The sequence below is a fragment of the Pelophylax lessonae genome, assembly GCF_965119305.1.
Source record: "Pelophylax lessonae genome assembly, chromosome: 4".
Taxonomy (NCBI): domain Eukaryota; kingdom Metazoa; phylum Chordata; class Amphibia; order Anura; family Ranidae; genus Pelophylax; species Pelophylax lessonae.
In genome coordinates, this window is record NC_138771.1 from 626,035,363 (window position 1) to 626,050,944 (window position 15,582).

At 45.4% G+C, this 15,582-nt stretch overlaps 1 protein-coding gene across 3 annotated transcripts in view; it reads left to right on the forward strand.

Annotated features, from left to right (window-relative positions):
• The first annotated feature begins 531 nt into the window (after nt 1–531).
• PER1 (period circadian regulator 1) overlaps nt 532–15,582 on the forward strand; it is a 63,340-nt gene continuing 48,289 nt past the window's right edge. For 2 of the 3 annotated variants that reach the window (XM_082252951.1, XM_082252952.1), the window contains exons 1-5: nt 532–639; nt 8,439–8,725; nt 12,226–12,324; nt 14,106–14,257; nt 14,923–15,044. In XM_082252951.1, the coding sequence (XP_082109077.1) occupies nt 8,502–8,725; nt 12,226–12,324; nt 14,106–14,257; nt 14,923–15,044 (597 nt within the window). In that variant the 5' untranslated portion in view covers nt 532–639; nt 8,439–8,501. Of the gene's footprint in view, nt 640–8,438; nt 8,726–11,406; nt 11,537–12,225; nt 12,325–14,105; nt 14,258–14,922; nt 15,045–15,582 lie in introns of those variants that run through there. The other variant, XM_082252953.1, reaches the window with a different exon arrangement.

Here is a 15,582-nt window from a genome sequence, read left to right on the forward strand (position 1 = left end):
TGGGAGCACACCGCCCCCCGAAGTTCCCCCTATGGCAAGTTGTGCAGTCGAGCAAGCTGCGACGGTCGGTCGGCAAGTGGTTAAAAAACGAACATGAGCTTCTTTTGGGCGACAGCGCTGTGATTTGGCACGATTAACCACGCGACAATCGCAGCAAAATCGCAGCGCGATTTGGGTGACATTAGAAGGTAATGGAATCGCAAACGCGTCCTGCTTTTTGCAGCGATTTGTGAGCGACACAGAAGAAAAGTGCAGACAAGGACTTTCCTTCTTTCTTACGGTTTGAACATGACAGGTGCACTCCCCCCCCCCCCGAGGAACGCTCTGCGGTGATGTAATAGGAGGCAGTGGGCTTGCCTGCAGACAGCGCAGGGTTAATCCATGTGCGATCCATGCTTCCCATATTTGCATGTTATGCAGGAGCCGCTCTCTGATTGGCCGCTTCCAGGTTTCCAATCACAGAGGGGGGGGGGCAGGCAGCACTGTTTTCCACGTGAGGGGTGATTATCGCACAGGGAGGGTCGGTGACATCACAGGGCCCGGCCACCTATAGGGAGGCAGAGAGGGACGAGCAGAGAGAAGAGACGAGGACGGCAGACGGGGAAGACGCAGGACACAGAGGAGGATGAGACAGACAAGGTGAGCTGGATGGACTATTGTCACCTACTATGTAACTATGAGCTCAGCTTCCATCACTGGTGCAGCACCGGGGTGCCGATCATCGCTTCCCACAGGGGGTTCAGTCAGATGTTGTCACCGTTTAATCGTTATATTTCTGCACACTCGGCGTTCCGTGTCTTTATGGTTGTAGTTGATGCCTAGACGCGTCCGTTCCCCCTCTGAGCACTGTGTGTACGGGAGAGGGAGGGGGGCTTCTACCTCGGCACAGCCACTGCAAAGCTGACCATACACTATGCAATCTGATTGTACAATCTCCTATAGGTTCACATAATATAAGGACAAACGTAAAAAGTCCATTCAACTTTTATCAAATCAGGTAAGGCATTGTACTACACAGTCCTAATAGAGATTGTACAATCCGGTTGTATAGTGTATGGTCAGTGTTAATCCTCTATCACTGGCTGTACAATCTGATTGTACAATCGTGTGTGTGCATGTGTATACAGTCCTAATAGAGATTGTACAATCAGGTTGTATAGTGTATGGTCAGTATTATTCCTCTACTACAGGCTGTACAATCTGATTGTACAATCACGTGTGTGCATGTGTACACAGTCCTAATAGGAATTGTACAATCAGATTGTATAGTGTATCGTCAGTGTTTATTCTCTGCAATTGGCTATACAATCTGATTATACAATCACGTGCGTGCATGTGTACACAGTCCTAATACAGATTGTACAATCAGAATGTATAGTGTATGGGCAGAGTTAATCCTTTACAACTGGCTATACAATCTGATTATACAATCACGTGCGTGCATGTGTACACAGTCCTAATAGGAATTGTACAATCAGATTGTATAGTGTATGGTCAGTGTTAATTCTCTGCAATTGGCTATACAATCTGATTATACTATCACGTGTGTGCATCTGTACTCAGTCCTAATAGAGATTGTACAATCAGGTTGTATTGTGTATGGTCAGCATTAATCCTCTACTACTGGCTGTACAATCACGTGTGTGCATCTTTACTCAGTCCTAATAGGAATTGTACAATCAGATTGTATAGTGTATGGTCAGCGTTAATCCTCTACTACTGGCTGTACAATCTGATTGTCCAATCACGTGTATGCATCTGTACACAGTCCAAATAGAGATTGTACAATCAGGTTGTATAGTGTATGGTCAGCATTAATCCTCTTACTGGCTGTACAATCTTATTGTACAATTACGTGTGTTGAGCTTAAGGGAGATTGTACCAACCGCATGTAGTAAATGAACGTTTCCATGAAACTGATGGGATTGGTTAGGTGGATCCTCATACTATATAGTGTTGGTAGATCTAAGGTTGATTGTATGGAGATTGTAATGTGTATGGTGACCATCTACCAATGATTATATAGTATATGGAGTGGACCTGTCTGATTTGATACAATGAAGAAAATTGTTTAGGTGTGTCACCATATTACATATTACACGTTTTGGGTAAGTCTGAATTGTATAAAGATTATACAATCAGATTGTATCGTGTATGATCAGCCTTAATCCTCTACTACTTATTATAAAAACTGTACAATTGTCTTTAAACTTACCAGCAAGTAGTACAAGGGCCTGTCTGATTGGATAGAGTAGGTGGGTCCTCATAGTTTTGGTAGATTGTACGGCAATTGTAATGTGTATGGTGTCCCTGAGATCTGCCATCAGTTATATAGTTCTGCCATCAGTTATATAGTATAAGAACCTGTCTGATTTGATACAATGGAACACGTTGTTTAGGTGTGTCCCCATGTTAAAAGAGTTTTGGGTAAGTCTGAAGGAGATAAGCTTGTACAATCAGATTGTATCCTGTATGATCAGACTTAATCCTCTACTATCGGCTATGAAGTCTGATGGTAAATCTAAAGGAGAATGTACAAACAAGGGCCTGCCTGATTGGATACAAATATGGATCCTAATATTTCATGGTTTTGGTAGATCTAAGGTTGCTTGTACACAGATTGTATGGCAGAATTGTAACGTGTGTGGTGACCCTTAGATCTACCATCAATGTTATATAATATAAATGCCTGTCTGATTCCACACAATGTAATGAGTTGTTTAAGTGTGTCCCCATTTTAAATCCGTTTTGTAAAGTCCGAAGGAGCTTGTATAAAGATTGTACAATCAGATTGCATCATGTATGGCAAGTTTAGGTAGGATAAATATGAGGACAAACCTGAACAAATCAGTTCAGGCACTACATAGTTATATCAGATTGTATAGTAAATGTCAATGAGTGCTTGACCCTTGCAGTGCTGGGGGGAGGGGTTGGGATTATGTGTTGGCAGTTCCCACTTAAAGGGTATTTTTTTTTTTTTTTTTTAAATACTGGTTTACCTTTAAATTTAAAAAAAAAAAATTTTTTTTTTTTGCATTCTTTGTTGCATGCCAAAGCTGCTGATCTCCTGCTGTCGCTTTTCAGCTACTTCATACCTACAGTTACTTCAGCAATGGCTGCACAGCAGGTTTCCTGCAGCAGGTGATGGTGACCACGTTGGACCATGCCTGTGCAATGTGCGTCAGGTACTCCACCAGAAGCCATGTGACAGGGTGACAACTTAGGAGCAAATTTGGGAGATGGGGACAGAGTGTTGTCACAGGAAGTGATCCTCATTGCAGAGTCACCAGGGAATATTTTGATGAAAGCTGCAGATTTATACATTTATCGAAAGCGACCTTTGAAATGACATGAACGTGTTAAACCTTATATGTGATTTTGATACTCGGGTTCACATCTATTATGTGGTTTAGGCAGATCATGTTCATAAAAAAAATCATAAAAGAATGATTGATTCTCTTTACAGAGGGTCCATTCCTATTTATGAAAACACTTCTTGATAATTACAGAGGACCTAGGCAGAGCTAAAAGACTCTGTAATCATTACTACATCATTCAATGTATTTTTTGAAGTGTAAGTACCTAAATGGAACCCTGTATTAGCCTCTTGCAGTCCCCTGTACTACAGGGTTGGGAGTGTGAGAGGAAGAAGCAGAACAAGAAGCCAATCGGTGCATGTGCTGACATGAAGCATGCTGATAGGAGAGAGCAGAGTAACAGAACCATCAGCTCATCATTGTGCTGCTTCTCCTTTCAACTGTCCAGTTACAGGGCGGGGGCTCGTCCGGGATGACCTAGCCTCAGATGATGTGAATTGACTGATGTTGGTCATCAGTTTAAGTACCTGAATGGGACCTGGTATCAGCCTCTTGCAGTCCCCTGTACAGCAGGGTTGGAGTGTGAGAGGAAGAACCAGCACAAGAAGCCAATCAGTGCATGTGCGGGCATGAAGCGTGCTGATAGGAGACAGCAACGTGACAGAACCATCAGCTCATTGTTGTGCTGCTTTTCCTTTCAACTGTGCAGTTACAGGTGGGGGCTCGTCCGGGATGACATAGCCTCAGATGATGTGAATTGACTGAAGTTGGTCATCAGTGTAAGTACCTGAATGGGGCCTGGTATCAGCCTCTTGCAGTCCCCTGTACAGCAGCGTTGGAGTGTGAGAGGAAGAACCAGCACAAGAAGTCAATCAGTGCATGTGCTGACATGAAGCATGCTGATGGGAGGAGGAGAGAGCAGAGGGACAGAACCATTAGCTCATCGTTGTGCTGCTTCTCCTTTTCAGCTATTCAGTTACAGGGCAGGGGCTTGTCCGGGATGACCTAGCCTCAGATAATTTGGGCTGACTGATGTTGGTCATCAGTGTAAGTACCTGAATGAGACCTGGTATCAGCCTCTTGTAGTCCCCGTGCTTCTTTCACTGTCCATTTACAGGCCGGGGGCTCGTCCGGGATGACCTAGCCTCAGATGATATGAGTTGACTGATGTTGGTCATCAGACAGTGTAACTACCTGAATGGGACCTGGTATCAGCCTCTTGTAGTCCCTGTGCTTCTCCTTTCACTGTCCAGTTAGTCTTAAGAAAAATGAGTAGGCTGCTACTGCGACCCCCTCACCTGAAAATGCTGCTTTCCTGGCTGTCTCTGGCCCTAGATCCTTTAAGTCATTCACCTGGAGCAGGCATGCGGCAAGTGAAGTCCAAACTCCTGATCTTGTTTTAGGTTGTGACTGAGAAAGTATTAAATAATGCACTAGATAATCATAGACAGCCAGAGCCTAGATTTCCATTAAAGAGGCTTTGTGTATTTTCCACTAACCATTAAACGAGTTTGGTGTCTGCTGGATACCGTCAGGGCATTGGTGGGTAGCACTGGCTGTTCACCAATCAGAGAGCGGGATATTCCTTAGGTCGCTGTTTGCACTCTGGCACCGAGCAGATTCTGAGATGTTGATAAAATGATTCCCACAGGTAAAACCTCCGCTGAACGCTTCCCGGAAAAACCCATTAACGAACGCCTTAACGAGCCCACCTACAGGTGGTTTTCCCAGCCAGCCGCCAACTAGACGCTCTGATCCTGCAAAGGCCCAGAGACGATGATTGCCGTGTGCCTGCTAACGATATTGCATCATTAAATGGCCTGTTGTCCTGCTGGCACACACTGCGCTAGCTGGCACTCCGTGATGGATGGTTAGAAGGGGAAATATGTGGCTAATTATGATGGCTCATACAAGGCCCGTAGTTTTCCATTAAAGAGACACAACACTTTTTACTTCATTTTTCACGCTACCTGTTTTTCGGTTTGGTAACTCCTGACATGAAAAGGAGTCCCTTCTTTTGAACTCCATTTTTCATGATATCTTGATTCTGGTATGGTATTACTTGATGTGAAAAATGGGCTCTCGCTTTTCTTAACTGATTTTTTATGGTACCTTCTTTTCAGTACATTAAATCTCCACATGATTTTCATGGACAAAGGTCCACATTCATGGGGAGAAGCATGGTCCAGGTGATTGTAGGAGTGTACCTAAAGGTGGGGAGACAGAGGGTCCTGGCAATGTTGAGTAGTGGGCCAGACAGCTGTTGGGAATACTGGAGGCTGCGCAGAGACACAGGGGTTAATGGAGAATCATGTTGGGGGATAGGGGCCCTTTGGAAACCAGGGGTGGAATGGAGACACGGGCACACTGGGGAAACAGGGATGCACTGGTCACTGGAGACACAGAAGTGCACTGCTGTGTATGGCACCCGCCGCTCAGCGCCTGCTGTGTACGGCACCCGCCGCTCAGCGCCTGCTGTGTACACCACCCGCCGCTCAGCGCCTGCTGTGTACGGCACCCGCTGCTCAGCTCTTGCTGTGTATGGCACCCGCCGCTCAGCTCTTGCTGTGTATGGCACCCGCCGCTCAGCACCTGCTGTGTACGGCACCCGCCGCTCAGCTCTTGCTGTGTACGGCACCCGCCGCTCAACACCTGCTGTGTACGGCACCCGCCGCTCAACACCTGCTGTGTACGGCACCCGCCGCTCAACACCTGCTGTGTACGGCACCCGCCGCTCAGCATCTGCTGTGTACGGCACCCACCGCTCAGCACCTGCTGTGTACGGCACCCGCCGCTCAGCTCTTGCTGTGAACGGCACCCACCGCTCAGCACCTGCTGTATACTACACAGCAGGAGTGAGCCAGCGGCGGCGCATTGTCGCCCTCTACCTGTAAGAACCAGATCACGTGTATATTTACCTAATTCGGGGCAGAGGTGCCGCCCTGTAGTAGTAAAACTAGTTCTAGTTACCTCTTCAGCATCTTCTATTCTTCCTTCATTCCATTGAATGACGCTATAAACTAGTTGTGTTTTTAAAATTATCCTTTTTAAAAATAAATTGATTTCATAACGACCAGTTGTCGTTTTTCTTACATCTGGCTATAATTAGCCTAACAATGGTTTTTCTAAGAGGCTTTTATTGCTATTCTTGGTTGCAAGTATTTTTTTTTATCTTACTCTAGCCTTCCAATAATGTCTTCTTTTGTTTCCGATTTGCATTGATGACACACTTCGAAGAATTCTTTATATACACAGTGTTATATAATACGGGATTACTCAGCCTTTCCATGTCATTGGAATACTTCTGATGACATAAGCAGTCAGTTATAACACAATAGATAATAGTTTATAAGTGTAATAGTGTATAGAAAGTCTGAGAGGGGGGTGTTCCACCCCTAAGACCCCCGGTATTAGTTGGAGGTTTCACTAAAGCTGTCCATACACTATACCAGGGATTTCCAAATTTTCAAAACAAAGGGCTAGTTTACTACCCTTTAAACTTTAGGGGGCCGGAATGTGGTCTCAGTGAAAGGAGCAGTGACCTACCGTCGGTGTCAGTGGGAGGAATAGTGCCCCATCATTGTTGTCAGTGGGGGGAATAGTGCCCCATCATTGGTATCAGTGGGGGGAATAGTGCCCCATCATTGGTTCCAGTGGGGGGGGGAATAGTGCCCCATCATTGGTTCCAGTGGCAGGAATAGTGCCCCATCATTGGTGCCAGTGGGAGGATTAGTGCCCAATCATTGGTGCCAGTGGGAGGAATAGTGCCCCATCATTGATGTCAGTGGGAGGAATAGTGCCCCATCATTGGTATCAGTGGGAGGAATAGTGCCCCGTCATTGGTGCCAGTGGGAGGAATAGTGCCCTGTCATTGGTATCAGTGGGAGGAATAGTATCCCTTCATTGGTGCCAGTGGGAGGAATAGTGCCCCATCATTGGTGTCAGTGGGAGGAATAGTGCCCCGTCATTGGTATCAGTGGGAGGAATAGTGCCCCGTCATTGATATCAGTGGGAGGAATAGTATCCCATCATTGGTGCCAGTGGGAGGAATAGTGCCCCATCATTGGTGCCAGTGGGAGGAATAGTGCCCCGTCATTGGTATCAGTGGGAGGAATAGTGCCCCGTCATTGGTATCAGTGGGAGGAATAGTGCCCCATCATTGGTATCAGTGGGAGGAATAGTGCCCCATCATTGGTATCAGTGGCAGGAATAGTGCCCCGTCATTGGTATCAGTGGGAGGAATAGTACCCCATCATTGGTGTCAGTGGGAGGAATAGTGCCCTGTCATTGGTATCAGTGGGAGGAATAGTGTCCCATCATTGGTATCAGTGGGAGGAATAGTGTCCCATCATTGGTGTCAGTGAGAGGAATAGTGCCCCGTCATTGGTATCAGTGGAAAGAATAGTGCCCCGTCATTGGTATCAGTGGGAGGAATAGTGCCCCGTCATTGGTATCAGTGGGAGGAATAGTGCCCCGTCATTGGTGTCAGTGGGAGGAATAGTGCCCCGTCATTGGTATCAGTGAGAGGAATAGTGCCCCATCATTGGTGTCAGTGGGAGGAATAGTGCCCCAAGTGGTAGATAAAGGCTAGCAAAGGGCCAGACACCTCTTAACCGCAGCTTTAAAAACATCCAGTGTGCATGAGGCCTTAATGAATTTACTTTCACATGTATACATTTATTACAAGTGCAGAAATCTGGATTTCGCACCTTTTGTAAATAGGCCACTTTGAGCCTGCATTAGCGGGTGTCAAGAGATGGCCTTTGACTTGTGTCCTCTGCGTCTAGAGGACGATCTCCTGGCCGAGGAGATGACGAGTACTTAAGTGGTATGTGAGGAAATGTAATAAGTGAGTCAGAACAGCTTGTACCCTCAGACCGTACATGAGGGACAATAATGTTAATGATTGGGCACAACAAGCGTGACAACGGGGATAGAGAGACAACATTCCATATATCACTACAACACAGCATCAAAGATATTCAACTCTAGTGAAGGAATACAGTTATTCTGCAATCTATCTATATATCTCAATCAATCTAAAGCTGTATTGTATATAGATATATTATTTTTTTAAATTATTTAAATTTTTAACATTTTTTATGTTTTTTTTTTCCCCAGATCGTCTCCATTCTACATTTATTCTCTGGTCCTTCACACCACTGACTGGCCAAGACGGAGGGGATGAACGGATCGTGTGAACCCCCTCTCGTAGAGAGGGGGAGAAGAACGCGGGGGGCGCGGGAGATGGAGGGGATGCAGCAGGACGAGACGGACACCAACAGCCATGGCTCCAGTGGCAACGAATCCAACGGGAACGAATCTCGGCAAAGCCGGAGCTCCCACAGCAGCACGAGCGGCAATGGGAAAGATTCGGCCATGTTGGAGGCAACTGAGAGCAGCAAGAGGTGAGAGGGGAGAGAGTGGGAGAGGCAATTCAAGTTAACCCCTTCCTGCCCCTTCCGGCACCCCTATACACCCCTATACACTGGTTGGGGGGGGGGGGTCAGGAAGATTTGCTGATCAGTTGACTATCAGTTGACTATTGTGATTGGATGTCACAATGGTTACATGTTTGGGAGCCGCACCCACAGAGACCAGGAGCTGTCTTCGAGAGCTCGGTCACTGTGCTCGGTTAAAGCTAAGGTTCAGGATAAGCAAATATTATCCAAATACTTTTGGCATGCGTATTCTTCTTTGAATCTTGGATTGCATTGTGTATTTTTTCCAGATCTGTGCAGAAATCCAGTAAGACCGCTCATTGCTGTACTCTCTCCTGGTGCAGGGTGACTGGTCTGGTCTCCGCCCCCTCAGGCAGCCTGTAGTGGGTGGATTCTGCTGGGCTCCTCCCACAGCTCTGTACTCTCTCCTGGTGCAGGGTGGCTGGTCTTGTATCCGCCCCCTCAGGCAGCCTGTAGTGGGTGGATTCTGCTGGGCTCCTCCACCAGCTCTGTTCTCTCTCCTGGTGAAGGGTGACTGGTCTTGTCTCCGCCCCCTCAGGCAGCCTGTAGTGGGTGGATTCTGCTGGGCCCCTCCCACAGCTCTGTTCTCTCTCCTGGTGCAGGGTGACTGGTCTTGTCTCCACCCCCTTAGGCAGCCTGTAGTGGGTAGATTCTGCTGGGCCCCTCCCACAGCTCTGTTCTCTCTCCTGGTGCAGGGTGACTGGTCTTGTCTCCGCCCCCTCAGGCAGCCTGTAGTGGGTGGATTCTGCTGGGCCCCTCCCACAGCTCTGTTCTCTCTCCTGGTGCAGGGTGACTGGTCTTGTCTCCGCCCCCTCAGGCAGCCTGTAGTGGGTGGATTCTGCTGGGCCCCTCCCACAGCTCTGTTCTCTCTCTCCTGGTGCAGGGTGACTGGTCTTGTCTCCGCCCCCTCAGGCAGCCTGTAGTGGGTGGATTCTGCTGGACCCCTCCCACAGCTCTGTTCTCTCTCCTGGTTCAGGGTAGCTGGTCTTGTCTCCGCCCCCTCAGGCAGCCTGTGGTGGGTGGATTCTGCTGGGCTCCTCCCACAGCTCTGTTTTCTATCCTGGTGCAGGGTGACTGGTCTTGTCTCCACCCTCTCCTTTAGATTTCTGCAGGCAGCCTGTAGTGGGTGGGGCCTACTTTGTCTGCTGTCTGTACAGGCAACGTACAGCACAGTGATGATGTCAGTGCTACTTTTATAAGGTAGTATCTGAGTTTGTGGATGTACTTCCTATGTGGTTATCAAGGAACATATTAAAATTTAAAGTATTTTTTTCCCCCAAAGTTTAGCCTTAGAGCTTATATCTCCTATGTAATAGTTGCAAATCCAGACTCTGCGTCTAGCAGCCTCTTGGAAAACAGTAGCAGAATCTGTGGCCCTATGTAATAAAGCCGATTTTCAGCACCATGGACAGCACAGAGAGCGCATATGGCTACAATAGCATTTAGGCCCCTTTCACACTTGTGCGACTTAAAAGTCGCGCGATTTTACTGCGATTTTGCAGCGGTTTGTTATATAATAGTGTGTATGTATATATATATATATGTGTGTGTGTGTATATATATATATATATATATATATATATATATATATATATATAAAAATAGTGTGTGTGTGTGTGTGTGTGTGTGTGTATGTATATATATATATATATATATATATAGTGTATATAGAGGTGTGTTTGTATATATAGATGTGTATGTATGTATGTGTATATATATATATACATACATACATACATACATACATACACACACATCTATATATACAAACACACCTATATATACATATGTGTATATAGAGGTGTGTTTGTATATATAGATGTACACTATATTACCAAAAGTATTGGGACGCCTGCCTTTACACGCACATGAATTTTAATCTTAGTTCAAAGGGTTCAATATTGGGTTGGCCCACTCTTTGCAGCTATAACAGCTTCAACTCTTCTGGGAAGGCTGTCCACAAGGGTGTAATTTTTGCCAAGCAAAGTGTTGCAGCTGTAGCATGTGTACAAACCCCTCCAGCTACTGTGTTGGTTAAAGGGGGGTGGTTTGGAGGGTGCTAAAACCGAAGTTCAACCGTCTATTCATCTTAATATGGGACATAGGCTTGATATGCATAGACCCTGGGTTATAGGCTGGTGCCTTCAGGTTATTGGACACTGAGAAAGCTTTTAGGACACCCCCTCTGGGCGCCCCCCCTATAACCCTACGCCACTCCGTGAGTCCTCAGTTTTTGCTAATGTCCTAAGGTGATGGACCTCTTCTCCTTCACTGGGAAATCGCTCTTTCGCTTAACTAGTCAATTTTGTTTGCTTTGGGTTCTTCAATCAACTCTTCCAATACCACAATAGAAGCAGTGCCTCTGGATTGATGATGGCTCAGCAAATCCGTGGAAGCCATGCCTGGACCCCACTCTGTGGGGACGGCTTTTAATGTTGCTTCAGGCACTGGGCCCCGCATGGGCGCTCACCTCGGCCCTTGGTGCAAGGCGTGCAGTGTGCTATACGGGTCCAGGGTCGCAAACCGCGGCTCAACCAAGCAAGTGTAAATGAGCCATAAGGATGTAAATAAGGTTAAGGAGGGCCGTATTTAATTCCCCTTTTTTTTTCCCAATTTTTTATTTATAGAATTCAACAAAATTACAAAGGAAAAATTAAGGAGACAGTTACATATTGTCAGACTTGAAAAGCTTAGTTCACATAGGCTTATTGGATGGACCTAAGCGCAGAGGCCCGATAGGACTATCACATCTTGACGGTAGGAACCAGGACTATGAGAGTGAGGTGTTAATTGGTCCATCCTAAAACCACAAGAGAGTAACTGATTGGTTGGAAACATCGCGTGGAATCCATTTTTCAATTAAACAACATGAAAACGAATAGCCTAGGTAAGTATGAGGGGGGAGCAAAAAAAGTGAAATAGGGGGGGTCTAGGGTCAAAATTCAAAATGAACGGGGGGGGGGGGGGATCTAGGGTCCAAATTTCTTACACATTAGCCTGAAAAGTAAAGGATAGAGGTTCCTCAGGTGGGGAGGAAGAAGTGGGCGGAAAAAAATAGGGGGTGGGGAGGTGAAAAATATAATAATAGTAAAATAATAAAAGACAGGAAAAAATGAAAGGTATGCCAGGGAAGCCACCAGTGAGGGAGGGCGATATTTTCAATATGAAGCTAAGATGGAGAACACGAGATGAATGCAAACAGGAGGGACGCTCAAAATTTTATCTTGTAAAGTATTTTTTTACATTAAGAGTAGTTGATGCTTGGAATAGACTTCCAGCAGAGGTAGTCAGTCAGTCAACAGTACACTATCTTCAGATAAAAAAATGTAAAAAAATAATGAAAAAAAAATCATAAATGGGACTTGGACCACTTGTTTTTTTTTATTTTTTGCCATAACTCTTCTATGCTTTTTCTCATGTGGTGCATTTTTTTTTTCCACCCACAGCACAAACTCTAACAGCCCCTCGCCTCCCAGCAGTTCCATCGCATACAGTCTACTGAGCAATAGCTCCGAACAGGACAACCCTTCCACCAGTGGCTGCAGGTAAGTCCAGTCACCCTTGGATTTCTGATTCCACATCTCCCATCTCTGCTTTATTAAGGTGTATGTATAGCCTGATTTATTTTTTTGTTTCTGTGGGTAGGGTAGGTTTAAAACTAACATCAGGTTATATTTTGCTGTCTGTGGAGATTTCCCTTTAATTCCTTCTCCTGGAGGTACAACCAATAATAAAATTTAACCAAGTAAGATTTTCTCCCTATTCTAGTTCTGGTAACCAGTGCCAGGACAAGGTCTAGGAGTGCCCAGGGTTACGATGCCAAGCTACACCCATCCCTAGTCTCCTTGCAGGTGGGGACAAACTTCCAGCTGTCACCGTTCTTGTTTCTGCGACATTGGACAGCTCTGCTTTCACTTGGACCTCAGTGATGTCACAGGACCTCAGTGATGTCACAGGACCTCAGTGATGTCACAGGACCTTTCTCCTGTGTGTTCTCTTCCTCTAGTGGTCTTCTTGCACTGATTGTGAATAGCACTGGACTAGATGACTTGAAGAGCACCCCATGCACATAAAAACATTGCAGCTGCAGAAGCTTCTTCGCCTGATCCCCCTTCCTTCACATGAAAACACTGCATCTAAGGAAGCTTCTTCTCCTGACCTCCCCTTCACATGAAAACTCTGCATCTGGGGAAGCTTCTTCTCCTGACCTCCCCATCACATGAAAACACTGCATCTAAGGAAGCTTCTTCTCCTGACCCCCCCTTCACATGAAAACACTGCATCTGGGGAAGCTTCTTCTCCTGACCCCCCCTTCACATGAAAACACTGCATCTGAGGAAGCTTCTTCTCCTGACCTCCCCATCACATGAAAACACTGCATCTAAGGAAGCTTTTTCTCCTGACCTCCCCTTTACATGAAAACACTGCATCTGTGGAAGCTTCTTCTCCTGACCTCCCCTTCACATGAAAACTCTGCATCTGGGGAAGCTTCTTCTCCTGACCTCCCCTTCACATGAAAACTCTGCATCTGGGGAAGCTTCTTCTCCTGACCTCCCCTTCACATGAAAACACGTCATCTTGGGAAGCTTCTTCTCCTGACCTCCCCTTCACATGAAAACACTTCATCTGGGGAAGCTTCTTCTCCTGACCTCCCCTTCATATGAAAACACTGTATCTGGGGAAGCTTCTTCTCCTGACCTCCCCTTCACATGAAAACGCTGCATCTGGGGAAGCTTCTTCTGCTGGACATAATGCCAATCTATGCAATGGTCATTATACCAATCTACTCTCCACTAAGTAATATATATTCCAGAGCTTGACAGATTTGCTTTGAATCTAGGAGCCAGCTAAGAAAGTTGGGAGCCATTTTTTTTTTTTTTTTGACAGGGTTTTATTTTTTCGACGACGGAGATGGCAGATATTGAATTTGCTTTACAAGGCAGGGAATGGAGCCAGGCATGCTGCTTGGGGAGACAGCTTTCCCACAGAGTGGTTTCAGGAGAGGGATACACGGAGTTGCAGTCAGTGGGCTGGCGGCAGCCCAGGCACCAGGACGTGGTTTCTGGTCACCATGGCGACCTGGCGCCTGGGATTTGTCGAGCCCTGACCTATTTGCCCACAAATTTGCAGGACAGATGTAAACAAAATGTGGCGGATAGTGGCTGGTATATCTAGTGAATGATAACATGAAAACCGCACTGCTTCTGTAATGTACTTGTATTGCAACTGACAAGAGACTTAGAGGGCTATCACCTATCAAAGGAAAGCCGAAACCCCCCCTTCCTTGTCGCTGACGCTATTCTCTTGTCTCATTTTGTTCTTGTAGCAGTGAACAGTCTGCCAGGGAGAAGAATCAGAAGGAATTAATGAAAGCCCTGAAGGAGCTGAAAATCCGCCTGCCAACCGAAAAAAGAAAAGGCAAATCTGGCACTCTTGCCACGCTGCAGTACGCCCTTTCCTGCGTCAAGCAAGTCCGAGGTGAGCGGGATGATATATGAATGAATGAATGTATAATATATAATAATAATATATTAAATATATAATAGTATTGTATTTATATCATTTATTTGTATAAATATATTTAAATAATTTTATTATTTATGTAATGTATTAATGTTAATAAATCATAAATATATAATATAATAAATAAATATATATATATATATATAATACATTATATATATATATATATATATATATATATATATATATATATATATATAATACATTATATATATAATGATTTAAAATGAAACTGCACCAGATTCTGTGTGCACCAATTTTTGCCAATTCAACCCCCCCCATATTAAGACATTGATAAAAGTTTTTCGACAATAAAGTGCTTCTGAGCCCAACCTATGAAGATTATATTCTTTTACATATTTTAGCAGTAAAAGAGCTGTTAAACAAGTCATCTCATGATCTCTCTTAGTTGTCACTGGAACAGATGACCCCACTTGAAGATGCTGCCTCTGTTTTTTCTTTTGGTGACAACTGTAATATTTTAGATTTTCCATCATTTTCTGTCCCGGCAGCAATACCACCAGGACAAAGTTTTTGTCTTTTTCTCGCATGCTTGGCTCAGGTGTCGGTGATATCCATATTTGTTTTCTGTGCTTGCTAATAGTTGACTGTTTTCTCAGCTAACCAAGAATATTACCAGCAGTGGACCATCGATGAGTCCCAGCCATGCAGCCTGGACATGTCCAGCTTCACTATCGAGGAGGTGGAAAGCGTCACATCGGAGTACACGCTTAAGAATCCTGTGAGTACCTCCTAGTTCTTAAAGGGAGGGGGCAGCATGACCCCAGCGTGATAGCTCAGGGGTTGATAGGGAGGTCTGGGGGTGAATTAGACAATGCCTGCATATAAACTTTAAAGTGAACCTTCTCCTCCTGGATCTGCGCTGAATGTCATTGCTCTCCCACCACCCCTGCCCAATCTACAGCAGCATTTTTTCCATTTACCTTTTTTAAAGTCCGCCCCGCCTTCTCCCACCATTTTTGCAGTTATGAAGTCTCCTAAGATATGTACATCACATATCCCAGAATGCTTCACTTTCCATTCACAGCAGCCAGAGGAGGGTAGACATCATCAGGGAGATGGGAAGCCTGAACCAGGAAGTGGTCAAAGGCAACCCACAGACCTAGCCCCATCTTCTGCTTACCGAGGTTCTAACCTTTCTAACTCTCTAAAAAATAAGGAAAAGTTTTCACTTTATTGGTTTTTTTCTGGTTCCAAATGTTTTATTGAAAATGTTCAGTGTTAGAGTTATAGAAATGAATTCCCAATACATAAGCCAA